We start from the raw sequence: 13,204 nt of genomic DNA, 5'->3' as shown, positions 1-13,204 counted from the left end.
CACACTCAGAGATAAATCCATTGTGTATGGTTACACAATAATTATGTTAGCATGTAATAACATATAATATGTGTATATGTTGTATTGTTAAAATTCCTAATATACAATTATATGTGCACACAAAAATAAATCCATGTATGCATATACATGTACAAATGCATCCATTTTGTGTGTGTGTATTAAAATTATGTAACTATATGTATGCCATGTGTGTAATTACCTATATAACTTATGCTGTATGATTAAGATTCCTAATGTACAATTATATGCATACACACACAAATCCATTTCTGAATATATGTATGCAAATACATTCATTTCTGTACATATTTAGATATGATACAGTAATTATGCATGAAATTATATGGCTATAATGTGTATAATTATGTATGTTGTATTATTTAAATCCCTAATATGCAATTATATACATGCACATAAATAACTCCATTTGTGCGCATATAGATAGGCAAATCTACATACAAACACAAATGAATGGACACAAATATGTGTCTCTGTATGTGTATACATATGTCTCTCTCTATGGGTGTGGGTGTGTGTATACGTGTGTGTATAGTCATGTGCATATGTATATACATGTATGTATTAATGTGTACATATACATATACACACGTGTGTGTGTATTTACGTGTGTGTATTTTTGTGTGTGTATACGTGTATACTCATGTATTTGTATATATTTGTGTGTGTGTATTTGTGCATGCATATACACAAATAGCATTAGTTGTGCATGTGTGTGTATATATAACTGTATATTAGGAATTTCACAACACTACACTACACAACACAACACTGGCATCACATATTTATACTATACACCACCATTAATACTATACCCCCGCTAATTTAGAGTGTAACCCAACAACACATTGTCCCGGCCCGGCCCACTTGCTCCTCTTCGACCAGCACCGTCTGTCCCTTCCTCGTCCACTTTCCTCGATGGCAGCCCAGCCCCCACCTGCGGCTGCCCACCCATTGCCCCCCGCCTGTGGTGCGTGTCACCCCCCGTCCTGCGCGGCCGCACAGCGCTGTCACCCCCCTGCTCCCCGCTGCCCCGCGGAGAGGCGGAGGTGCCAGGGCCGGGCGGTAGCCCCCTCCCCAGGTCGGCGGCGGGGGGGGGGGGGGGGGGGCTCCGCGGCCCCAGTGCTCATGTGCAGAGCTGGGGGCATGCTCACTACGCCGCCGCGCCGCACATGCTCACTGGCGGACGAGCCGCTCGCATGTAGGGGCGGCGCGGAGCGGAGCGCGGGCGGCGAGGGCTGCGCTGTGCCATGCCCCGCGGCGGGGCCCCCCGCGCCCCCCGGCTCTGAGCGCGGCGCCTGCGGGGCCGGGGCCCGGCTCGCCTCTGCGGCGCGGTGAGTGCGGGCGGCGGGCGGGCGGCGGGCCGGGCCGGGCCGGGGGCCCGCGCTCCGCCCCGGGCTGCGCTGCGGCCAGCCCGAGCGGGGCGCCGCGCTTGCCCCCGGGACCGCCTTCAGCACCGCGGCCAGCGCCACGCGGCGTCCCGCGGGCGGGGGCGGGCTGGCGGGCACCCCGTGGCCTCCACTGCAGCGCCGGCGGGAGCTCGGCCGCGGGCTGGGGCTGCTGTCCCCAGCACTTCTGCCTGAGGCGCGCAGTCCGGGCCACACAGCCGTGCAGCCTGCCCCCAGCCGGGAGCTGCCTGGTGGGGAGCCCCCGCCCTGCTTGCATCGGTTATTGAAGAGGCCGGGATAGAGAGGCCCTCTGGCTTGTGGCTGGGCTTGGAAGATGCTTCTCGGCCTTCGGGCTAAGATGAAGCAGGGCTCGGGGGCTAGGACCAAGCAAGACTCGAGGGCTAGGACCAAACAAGGCTCGGGGGCTAAGATGAAGCAATGTTTGGGGGCCAAGCTCGAGCAAGTCTTGGGGGGCCAAGACCAAGCAAGGCTTGAGAGCTAAGATCAAGCAAGGCTCAAGGGGCTAAGACCAGGCAAGGCTCGGGGTCGTTCAGACCTCAAGATCTCCAGGCTTCGGGCTTGCACGTAGGACACCTGCCTGGATTTGGGAGGTATCTCAAGTCCCAGACCAGTGGATCTTGGAGGAAGGATACATGCCCAGTGTTAGAGCCACACAGGCTTGACCATTTGAGCTCTGCTCGTTCAAATTTTGGAACTTGATTCTTGGGCTTTGCCCAAATTAATGTGGAGCTGATTTGATGGTGAACAAGATTAAAAGAAATGCTGATGAGGGGGTGTTTAGAGGGATCAGTTGCCATACAGGGAGCTTTCAAGCTTGTTCTGTAAAGATTGTGTGCAATGAAAGCTCTATTTAATATTTTAACTTATTATTTTATTAGAGGAATGCAGCTTTCTTGAGCAGATGCTTGGGGAATAGATGCTGAGTTGATTGTTTTTGTTTTTTTGGTGGGGGGTTGGAGGTGGGGGGACAGAGAGGAAGCCACGGCTAGATGTTTGTAAGGGAAGCTTCCAGGACATCACGGCTACTGTGGCTGAGGGTCAGAGAGCCTTTGCTACTGTGTTATGGAGCCCCATGGTTGTAGCTTGGATGCAAGGATGGAGATGCCTATAGCTGGATAGTCTGGCACAAGGTCCAAGCTATTTGGGCAGGGGAAGGCCCTTTTGTTGTTGTTCTTGGAGGGTAGACAAGAAGCTCCTTCTGTTAAAGAGTATAAATGTCCTGCTGTTTCCAGGAGGGGAAGAGAGATGCAGAGGCTGCTCAAAAACAAAACAAAAAACAAAAAACAAAAAAATTGGAAAATTCAGCTGGTGCTGAAGAATCAATAAGAAGCTTCTGTTGTTTAAGGGTGGTTAAAAAAAAAAAGCTTGCAAAGCTACCTGTGGTAGAAAGAAGACAAGATAAAATGTATTTTTTTCCTCAAATGATACAACCAAAAGCAGATATGCTGGTTTTCTGATGTAATGCAGGCTTACCTCTGTCTTCATGAAGTAACTCCCCCCACATGTAGATGTTAGGTGTTCTAATAAATCAAGCATTATATAATAAAACATAGGATGATGCTCAACCCTGCCGTTGCTCTATTCCAGAATGACGTCTCAAATATTTTTGTAGCATGTTCAATCATATTTAATTTATGGTAGGCAAAAACTGTCCAAATATGCATTGCAGTTTAAAAGCCAAGACATGCAAGCCTTGTGCACACTTAATAGTGAAATGAATTGTGTGTGAACATTGCAGAATTTTTCTCTATTGAAAGCGAGTTTGTTGGTCATTCTTCTCAGTAATTGGCATGCTGTGGTATGTGGCTAGGTGAACGTGATGTTTCTTGGTGAGTGACTTCATAGTGGTCTCTTGGGCTTCCTCTGAGGAGTTGAGATGTATTCCTCAAACACACCAGGCCCAAAGGATGTTTACATTGAAACTCTTTATTGTGTAACTCCTAATTTTGGTGTACAGTCTAAACATGTACATAAAAATGGGGAAAATATTAAAACAGGTTCTGTACCTTGTTTGTTGTCCAAGAGCTCATATCTCTTCTGCTAACTTTGAATTGAGTTGTTATGACTATTTTGTATAGATTATTTAGTTTCTATATGGAATTCTCATTTTCCACATTTTGCCCTAATATAAACCCCTTGTTTCCCTTTATCCATCACAGATTGGCTGTTCTTCTGAGACTGCAGCCCTCAAGATGAAGTTCTTGCTAGCAGTTCTCTTTTTCATTCTGTTCTCCTTATGGATTGAAGAAGTCTGTTCCAAAGAGAAATCTTCAAAGAAAGGGAAGGGGAAAAAGAAGCAATATCTATGCCCATCGTATGTACCTTATCTCTTTGTTTTATACTTTAGTCTTGAGGGGATCAATGGAGGTTTTTAATTGTAGAGATTTTAAAGTAGAATCTGATCTTTCCTGGTGAAATAACATAGTTATTTAATAATTTTGGGAGGTGAGAAATGGGAGGATTGTTTTTTGATCAGTGACATATCTTATATTATCAATGAGCATTAATCTCTGCAGTAGATCCTTCTGAGTTTCCTTTTAAATTTCTTGGGGGAAAATAAAACTCCTGAACCCTGCCAATTTTTTAAATTTAAATGTTAGCTGGTGATTTCAGCCCAATGACCTCATATTTTATAGACATTGTAAATTAGCCTTCCAATTTTGTGCTGTCAAACACTGAACCTAAAATATACACACTGAAATGAAAAAGACCACAAAAATTATGCTAAAATCTATTTCTTGTGTTAGATAAGTTTTGTACTGCTGTTAGGATAGTGCATGTCCTGTTCACATTCTTAATATGATATGCTTTATATCTTTGCATCAATCACATACATACATATATACTTTGTATTAAAGTAAAGTTGATGGTTGCTGTAAAAAAGTACTGGCACATGCACCTATGAAACAGTTTTACTGTAAATATAGAGAAATGATAAGTTTCAGCTGCCCCTGAATATATAAAGATCAATAGCAGAGAACATAGACAGCAAAAGGCAGATGACCTCAGAGTGCTTCAGAGTACAGGGGCCCACTGTTTCTAATGCCAAACTCACTTTATATTTGAACTGACAAGGTTGAAAGAGTTATCAATGAGTACAAAAAGCAGCCTACCCTAAGTGATAAATGTGGGTGAAGTGAAAATTAGCTGCTGTCATTCTTCCTCAGACCATGAAAGAAAGGCATGCTAAAAAGTCAGGTTAACTGCGCAGATAAAGAGAAAAGACCTATTAAGCAGAAAAACACATTTTAAATAAGAGACATAGGCATTGTTTGCATAAATACTTTTTAAAAATCTTACTCTAGACTTTACTGTGGTATTTACTTATTTCCTAAAGGCTCAGAAACTTCTACCTATGGAAAGATTTCATGGATATTTTGTTTGGATTCTAAAGAGTCCGCCATTCTGTTGGACTTGGGAACCTAAGGATAAAAGTGTTGGACTTGGAAGCCTTATTTTCCTGACACATGATGCACAGATTGTACTTTTTATAAATAATTATCAATATTTGGCAGTATTGTAGTACTACAGCTGTCATGTAGTAGTTTTCACTGGTATGTGTCCTAAGGCTTTACACAGGAGAAAAATATTCTCCCTATGTTACCGATGTGGAAACTGACTTGTTGAAGTCACCCAGCAGTATAGTGGCAACATCTGGACTAGAACCTGAGTCTTCCAGGTATCTTTCGAGTTCTTTATCCCTCCATGGAAATAGAATTAGAATTGAAATATTAATATTTCACTTTGTCTCGATGATATTTTTTTAAAAGCCTGTGGTACTTCCTGGCATACAGTTTACACTGTTGAAAGTATATGTGTAGTTTTTTTTTATGCTGAAAAATAAATGTGTGCGCTAAATAATCTTAGATGCAGTGCAGTATTATGTCAGGTTATTATTAATATCCACTTAGGCCTCATTCTAAATTCTTGTGCTAATATTAGCAGCACAGTAATTTGTATGTATTAGGTTTCATATGGCGTTAGCCAAAAACAGTTGACAGAAAGTTAGGCCGAGTAAAAAATAAACATAGCACCTGGATATATACGGTTCACAGTTTTAAAATGAAATTGGATGCTAATGCTTTCAAACTGGGAGGGTCCATATTTGAACAGGTGGACAGCATCTAGAAGACTCCTAATGCCAATTGATGAACATGATCATTTTTAGAGTGGTGGAATTTTATCTTCTGACAATATTTCTTCCTGTTTTATTTGCCATTGACCTGATCATGACGAAGACACCTGTGTGAGTATACCTGTTGCTACTAGTTGGTTAAAAAAAATCCTACAAAATAAATATAGTTGATAAACTCACACAGGCTGCAAAAATTTAATCTGTGAGCTCTGTAAAATATCTATGCAGCATCCACATAGCCCTATCAAAAGTCTTAGTTGCTGCAACGGATAACACTATATATTTCAGAGGGCTATTTTTCATGTTGAAGGGATAATTAAGTCTGCCTGTCTTTTTTCCTGAAAATTGAAATATTTTTTCTAAAAAATTATCAAGTAAAATCTGAAATAAATTACTACATATAGGTTAACCAAATATACCATGGAAGAAAATGGTCTCTCAACAAAGTTGGATGGGAATTTTTCTAGAAAAAGGAATTTCCAGAAAAAAATTAAATTATGCCCATTTGATACTGAATACTTCTTAATTATTTTTTAATTTTTTATAATACAAATAGCTAATGGAAGTAGATCTTTATCATATAACTAAAATGTTCATTTATCTTTTATTTACATTAACCTTAAGTGAAGTAAAATAAAAAGTTAATGACTGAATGACTGTTATGTTATAGTATAAAGAGTTAAAGAAATGTACAGCATTTTGTAGGCCAGAGCCACTTGTGTATATGAGTAAAAAGTCATTTAGCATCTCTAGAAACAATTTATATCCTGTCTAGTATTAATGTTTGGTTCGAGAGAGGGCAATTTCATGCAGGTAATTTAATATTGTAAAACAAATTATTAATATAAATGGTCTTTGGACTTTACCACAGTTTTCATTGTACTGTTGGGTCAGACATATCAATATGTTTTACCTTTATCTACATTCATATTAGAATGCAAGCTGTCAGCCACCTGTCATGGTCTCATATGAAATTAACTAGTATCACCATGAAGGTGACAATGGAGATGGAAATCAGCATGGGAAAGTCCATTATTTTATTATGAACCAATACTTACTGGAAACTTTTACTTGTTTTCCAGATAAGAAAACGCTGCTTTATTTAGAAACTTTTGCCATAATTATTCATGATTCTTGGTCCTATGTGTATTGATTGATTATATGTGATAATTAGCATGGTGTTCTGTTCTTTTGTCTGTCTGGCTCTGCACCAGTTTGTTTAGGGTTTATTTTGAAATCAAGCAGACTCTTGCTTTCTGCTCCACAAGACTGATGCTTACTGGTTATGTCCTTCTTAGGATTTAATGACTAAAATACATAGATTTATGTATATAAATCTGGGGTAGGGCGGGATGTGGGATGGAGCCGCAGCTTGTCTGGGAGGTGTGGGGAGGAGGAGGAGGGGGGGAGGCTCCTGCTGCTGGACATACACTGGGAGGACATGTGGGCATGTGCATCCGGATCTGTGCATGGGGCGGGCTGCCACTGCGGGCTGCAACTGGGGCTGCGCCAGGCTTTTCCCAGTGCGAGATTGGGCCAGGCTGTGCTTGAGGCAGGGCAGGTGGTGGTGCTGAGAGGGACACTGGGGGGGCTACAGTGAATTTTGGGGTGGCTGCAGCCCCTCCCAACAGTCCCTTCCTAGTGCCGCTGCCACCCATCCTGAACACAGCCCAACCCAGCCCTGCTGGGAAGAGCCCGGTACGGCCCTGGCCTCAACCCAGAACGGCAGCCTGCCCCTCACAGATCTGGGGCATGCTCCCTACATGCCCTCCTGGGGTGCGTGTGGCAGTGGGAGCAGCCCCACCCCAGCTGGGTAGCACCTGCCCCAGTCCCACCCCATTCCTTCCCTCACCCCAGGGGCCTCCATCTGCCCTCCCCCACATCTTCCCTTCCCCCTCCCCTTCGACCACAACAGACTTACCAACTTGAGACTGCTTTTCAAGCTGTCGGGCTGCATATCGGAAATCAGATTGGGATTGGCCCATACGCCTCCTTAAAAACTGGCTATTGATGTCAGCCCAAAAATTCTCTATCAATGTACCCCTAGTTGCCAATGGCAAAGGAAGCAAAAGTTTGCTATTAAATGTTAGGCAGAAGGCATGGGAGACATGAACCTTATAGATTACCCCTCCCTCATATTTTATTGATTTATATAAGCCCCATGTGTTGTTGATGTACAGGAATGTGAAGAGAGGCATCTTTGCAACTGAAATTCAGTATCTAGTTTCTAGGATTTTTGAAGTTTTTCTATAGCTTAGGTTTTTCCCTAGAGTAAGTTTTTTTTTCTTCCTTTAACTCCCAATAATTCTGGTTAACATATATTGAGACAATTTGAAGGTTTTAAAATTTTTTTTCCTAAATGTTTTGCTCCAAGTACAGGTGAAGATCATTTTTGCTTTGGATTGTAACATCAGAATTAAATTTGTATGAGGCCCCTCTACCTGTGCAGGTAAAGCAACTATGAGATCTAAAGTCTGGTCCTCCCAATTGTACTTTCTGCCATGCCACAGGAGCATGGCAGCTGGTGTGATTGTAGGATCATGCATTAGATCCCATTGCACTTTATCACCAGTGCAGGGGGATTTTGCCTAGCTCTCACATCTGCAACAGGGTTTGCACTGGGGGCAGGGTTCCCCATTGGCTGAAGGGCTTACAGTGGGACAGTGGGAAGAATGCTGCTATCACTGTGAACCTGGTCAGCTGTGGGGCTTGCAGCAGGGGTAATGCTTGGAATGCCGCCCCGCCAAAAGCCTCATAAGATGCAGGGGTCACTGGTGGGGGGAGGCAGTGGAAGCACATTATGAGGCTCTCAGGCAAGGCAGTTTTCTCTCCGCAGCAAGAGCCACAGTTAGCTAGCCTCACAGTCAGGTCAGTGCAGAGAATGCTGCACCAGTTTGAATCTTGTCAGCTGTGGGGCTGGCAGCAGGTTGTGCACACCTGTGGAGCACTTCGCTATACATTCAATTAATGACAGGGTTAGAACTAGCTACAAAGTTATGCATTTTCTGTGGAATAACTTTGTAGCTTATTGGTTGTTTAATCACAGCATTAATTGGTTGAACATGTAGCTGGATCTCAACTTAACTTATGATAAAATAGTTAATGTGTAGGGGGGGCCTAATACTCTAACTGACATCTTGGCCCTATTATACTAGACACTGTATAATCATATGGTACCACATCCAAGGAATTTCTAATCCTAATAAATAATATTATGGTATAGTTGTAGTGTTTCTATAGCTTTGATGATCCAGGGAATATGCAAGGATCAAGGTTTGCTTTTATTGGATCAAATATGGATCAGCTATGGAGCTGTTAGATAAGGATAATCTATAATATTTACCTGTGGAGCAGAAAGAAGTAGCTATACACTGGGCACATCTACACATGCACAATTATTGCGCAGTAACTGAAGTTACTGTGCAGTAACTGAAAGTTACTATGCAGTACAGGTGCATGTCTACATGTGTGCACCTGTACTGTGCAGTACCTCTGGTGACTTATGCTGAGTTGGGCATAAATTTCTTACCTGCATCATGCAGGTAACAAATTTGGTTTATAGTTACTTCATGCAGGCAGCAAATTTCCACCCACTTAGTTACTGCGTAAACTGCAGTAAGGCACATGTAGCTTTACTTCCAAGTTGGAGCACACACAGTGCTACTACTCAGTAACACCTATATGTGTAGATGCCGGTCTAAAAACTACTTACTATGCAGTTAGTGCACATGTAGACGTACCCACAGAGTATCAGTAGTAACTATAAACCAAATGCTACTACCTGGCCATTTCTGACAGCTACTTCTGATATCTTCTCTTCACTCTATGGTTTTGTTGCCCCTTCTACTTCCTTAAGTAACTATTTTTATTTATATAATGCAGTTAAAGCAGTCATAGTTTTTGCTGACATTTAGCTTAGGCTGTATCAACATCTTTCCCAGACCTTTAGAATCAGTTTGCGACATGTTGTACATATATCATGTACGCATGTGTGTGTGTGTGCACATAATCCCTATACAACTGATAATATTAAGTTATAGATATTTCAATATTATTGATTGTATATGGATTATATGCATGTGCACATGCACACAAACACACACATGCACACATGTTAGTATGAGGGTGAAGTTACATGTTACACTTAGGCTATTCGAAGGGCACTTAAAATGCAAGTGTCTGTACCTTAAATCTTATTAACTTCTGCTAAGTGCCCTTGGAGTGCCTCAAAGTTATGCCACTTCAGGGAAGGCTTAACTCTTGGCCATGCTACCTAGCTTGTGTTAGGGTAGTTTCAGGCTGTTCCATGGAAATAAAACAAACAATTTGCAGTCATCAAGCATCCCAAGATACACTGCTCCAAACTTTAGCATTGCTTAACATTCCACAGATCTAGTATGGTCTAAGTGTAAAGTATAACTTACCCTGAAGTTCCTGCAGCTGATAACCTCAGTGTAGGTTGCACTTAGAGTGGATTGATTTAAACTAAGGAATTAAACCATCATTTTTAATCAACTTTGCAATTCTGTTATTTTTTTTAAAACAAAGGTGACTTTTCATTGGTTGCTATGACCATTAAAAATGTGGATATATGACTTAATGGAAACTTTTTTACCCATGATGTGTCAGCAGCTGAATTAGGACAGTTGCCAGTCCATAAGGCTTTTGGGAAAATAAGATTTCTAACTAGTTTGTTCAGAGATGCCCTCTTCCTTATCCCCTTTTTACCCCAAAGAACAGGAATTTCTTTTAAAATATTCCTAGATAGAATCATTTTTACAACCTGTAGCATAGCAGGGATTTTTTCCTTTCCTGTTCACATTTGCTGAAATCTACACTGAAAGCTGCACAGTGAAAAACATTGCTTCTTCCCCAATGCCTGTATTTGACATGAGCAACACAACATTGCTTCTTTCTAGTTGCACATCCTGCTTGACCCCCTTCTCCCATGTTTTATAACTACCCCTGTACATCTGCACCCACAGTCCACTCATACCTTTGGAAAAACAAAAGAAGTAAAAGTAATCCAAGACATCTGTTTGTATAACACACGCCTTTTGCACTACAGCAGGGGTGGGCAATTATTTTGGGCAGAGGGCCGCTTACTGAGTTTTGGCAAGCCATCGAGGGCCGCATGACAGGTAGCTGGGGGCAGATTAATATTTATTTTCTAAATTTTTTAGGGGTCCCGTGGGCTGAATGCAATGGCCTGGCAGGCTGCATGTGGCCTGCGGGCTGCATTTTGTCTGCCTCTGCACTACAAGAATGTATTTATTTAGAAGCAGAAAAGGAAGCTGTTCAGAAAAAAATGGATTTTTGTTTCTTTGTATCTCTGTTTGTGCACATGTACAAGGAGACAAAATAAAGCCATTTGAAGTGTCCAGAAGCAATTGAAAGCCTGAGCTGGTAGTAGACATGTTTTCCATAGTGAGTGGAGTAGTCATAATTTGAGAGCTGAGCCAACCAGACCTCAGGTGGGGACAAGCTATAACATAGGAGTGAGATCACCAATGGTAGAAATAAGTGTCCAGGTGATCTTGATGACAGATATGATGGTGTGTACTAGAGTTAGAGGCTTTATCCCAAGACCTGTAATAAATTTGCCAGTCCCTTGTACCCAGAAGAACAGCCTCTAGTCCCTCCAAGAATTGAGCCTTGATCATATTTATATATCATGACCACAAATTTAAATGACTTCCCCTGGTTCTTTTTTGGCATATAGAAAATAATGCAGCCCACATCATAATGTTTTGAGATATATCTATATATATATTGTTTTTATTTAGCTGTTGAAAGAGAATAGGCCTTAATATATTTTGCATTAAATTAAGAATTATTTTAAGAACAATATAAATAATAACATCAAAATATTTTTTAATCAATTCTGAATTGATTTCACTTGGGGGGGGGGGAGCATCTATCTTGTGCTTCTGTTCATTAACAGACCAGCAATTTTAGGGTTCAGGCCTAGAAGTTTGTGACTGTTAAGAATAGAACCCAATTTACTTGAATCGTAGTCCTGTGCCTGAATTTCAAGATCCTTTATTTCATAGAATCATAGAAATCATAGTATCATTGAAGCAGAAGGCTCAAAGGGACATCAAGTCATCGTTCAGTCCAATCCCCTGCTCTAGGCAGGAACCCTTCATCTCATCAAAGAATCTTCCTTGCTCAGACTTTTAAAGACTATACTCACTTTTCTTCATGTGAACAGGAAGAATATACGACCTAGTAAATAAGATCTAGGAAATGCAATGTGGTTCTCCATTGTTTCTTACCAAGGAAGCAAGAGGACAAATCATAATCTGGCTTATATTCAATAGAACATTACCATTTCTGAAGATGAGAAATGCTCTGGAGGGCATGTGAATTCTGCCACCTACCAGCCTCAGAAGGTCAGAAAAATCAGGAGTACTAAGGTCTAGTAAGTGGTCAAGAAAGCATACGCCATTCTCAGCTGGAACTTTATGAGGCTGTCTTGAGTTTGTTCGCTGACTGTGTCAGAATACATTACATCTCATTCTTCTGGGCTTACAAGACATACTCTGGGACTTATTGTCTTAAGGAATCCTTGCAACCTCAGTGAACTCTATCAGGGACCATACTTTTTGGACATAGCTATTGGGAAAGGATGGATAATGAACGATGCTTTTTATTCTCTCTTTTTTTTTTCACATCTGCAATCTCCTTTCCTAAGATCTCATTATGCTCGGGCATCCATAGTTTTAGAAAAATAGCATGTATATGCCCTTGCCATGTGGTATAATCATCAGGAAAGAAATAGACACATCCCAGTCAAGTTAATTCTTATGTCATTCCACAGCAAGCCACTGTTCTGTTGTCCAGACTGTGATGTAACACACAAACCCCACTGCCAGCATCTGTTTAAAGTTCACAGGTGATGATCTATCATCATGTCCTACTGCTAAAGAGCTCAAGAGATGAATGATAGAAATAAGTGTCCAACATATACTGCTATATTATTTTTTAAAAATTTCTGGTAGCAGCACAACTAAAACAGCAGATTTTGATTCTATCTAACCAAAGGATATAGTGGAATATATTGCAGCATCTGATATGTCACATTTGATATGAACTTCTTTTCTTCTCTGATGAGGACATTCATTATTCTCAGTGGCGTACATCATTATCACTCCTATCATATATACACGAAGACTGAAAATCTATTCCACCTATTAGAGGAATAATTGTGATTCTGTTCCAACCTGCCTGAGTCCAAGGGAAACTTGTAACACAAAAAGTGAATGAGATTAGGAGGACGACATATTACAAAAGTATGTGTAACTTTTTCAAGGACTTTGTCAAGGGGAAATGGGATCACATTTATGTGCCAAAGTTCACTTAGTCTTTACACATGCTCTGAAGGTGGGGAAGGGGAATGCTTTAATTAAAGTGACTCTGAGCACCAGCAGTGTCTTGTGTAGTCAGTGTCCAACACTTCAAAATGATAGTGGTGGCTGTGGCCATTTTGAAGTGAGGCCATTTTGAGACACAAAGGCTCCTGGAGTGTGCTAAGTGCCATGCTCCAGCAGACTCGCCGACACACTGTAATTACAGTGCATCAGAGCAACATCTCTGGTTGTCTACAGGCACCCCATGA

The 13,204-nt window shown here is 41.6% G+C and overlaps 1 protein-coding gene across 2 annotated transcripts in view; it reads left to right on the top strand.

Annotated features, from left to right (window-relative positions):
• The first annotated feature begins 1,227 nt into the window (after positions 1–1,227).
• Positions 1,228–13,204, top strand: part of GLRB (glycine receptor beta) — a 69,041-nt gene continuing 57,064 nt past the window's right edge. For both annotated transcript variants that reach the window (XM_090036307.1, XM_090036305.1), the window contains exons 1-2: positions 1,228–1,373; positions 3,608–3,762. In XM_090036307.1, the coding sequence (XP_089892433.1) occupies positions 3,641–3,762 (122 nt within the window). In that variant the 5' untranslated portion in view covers positions 1,228–1,373; positions 3,608–3,640. The remainder of the gene's footprint in view (positions 1,374–3,607; positions 3,763–13,204) is intronic.

The sequence above is a fragment of the Crocodylus siamensis genome, chromosome 2 (assembly GCF_052110815.1).
Source record: "Crocodylus siamensis isolate JL-2025a chromosome 2, ASM5211081v1, whole genome shotgun sequence".
Lineage (NCBI taxonomy): Eukaryota > Metazoa > Chordata > Crocodylia > Crocodylidae > Crocodylus > Crocodylus siamensis.
The sequence above is the reverse complement of the archived record's forward strand: the minus strand, read 5'-3'. Positions and strand labels throughout refer to the sequence as shown.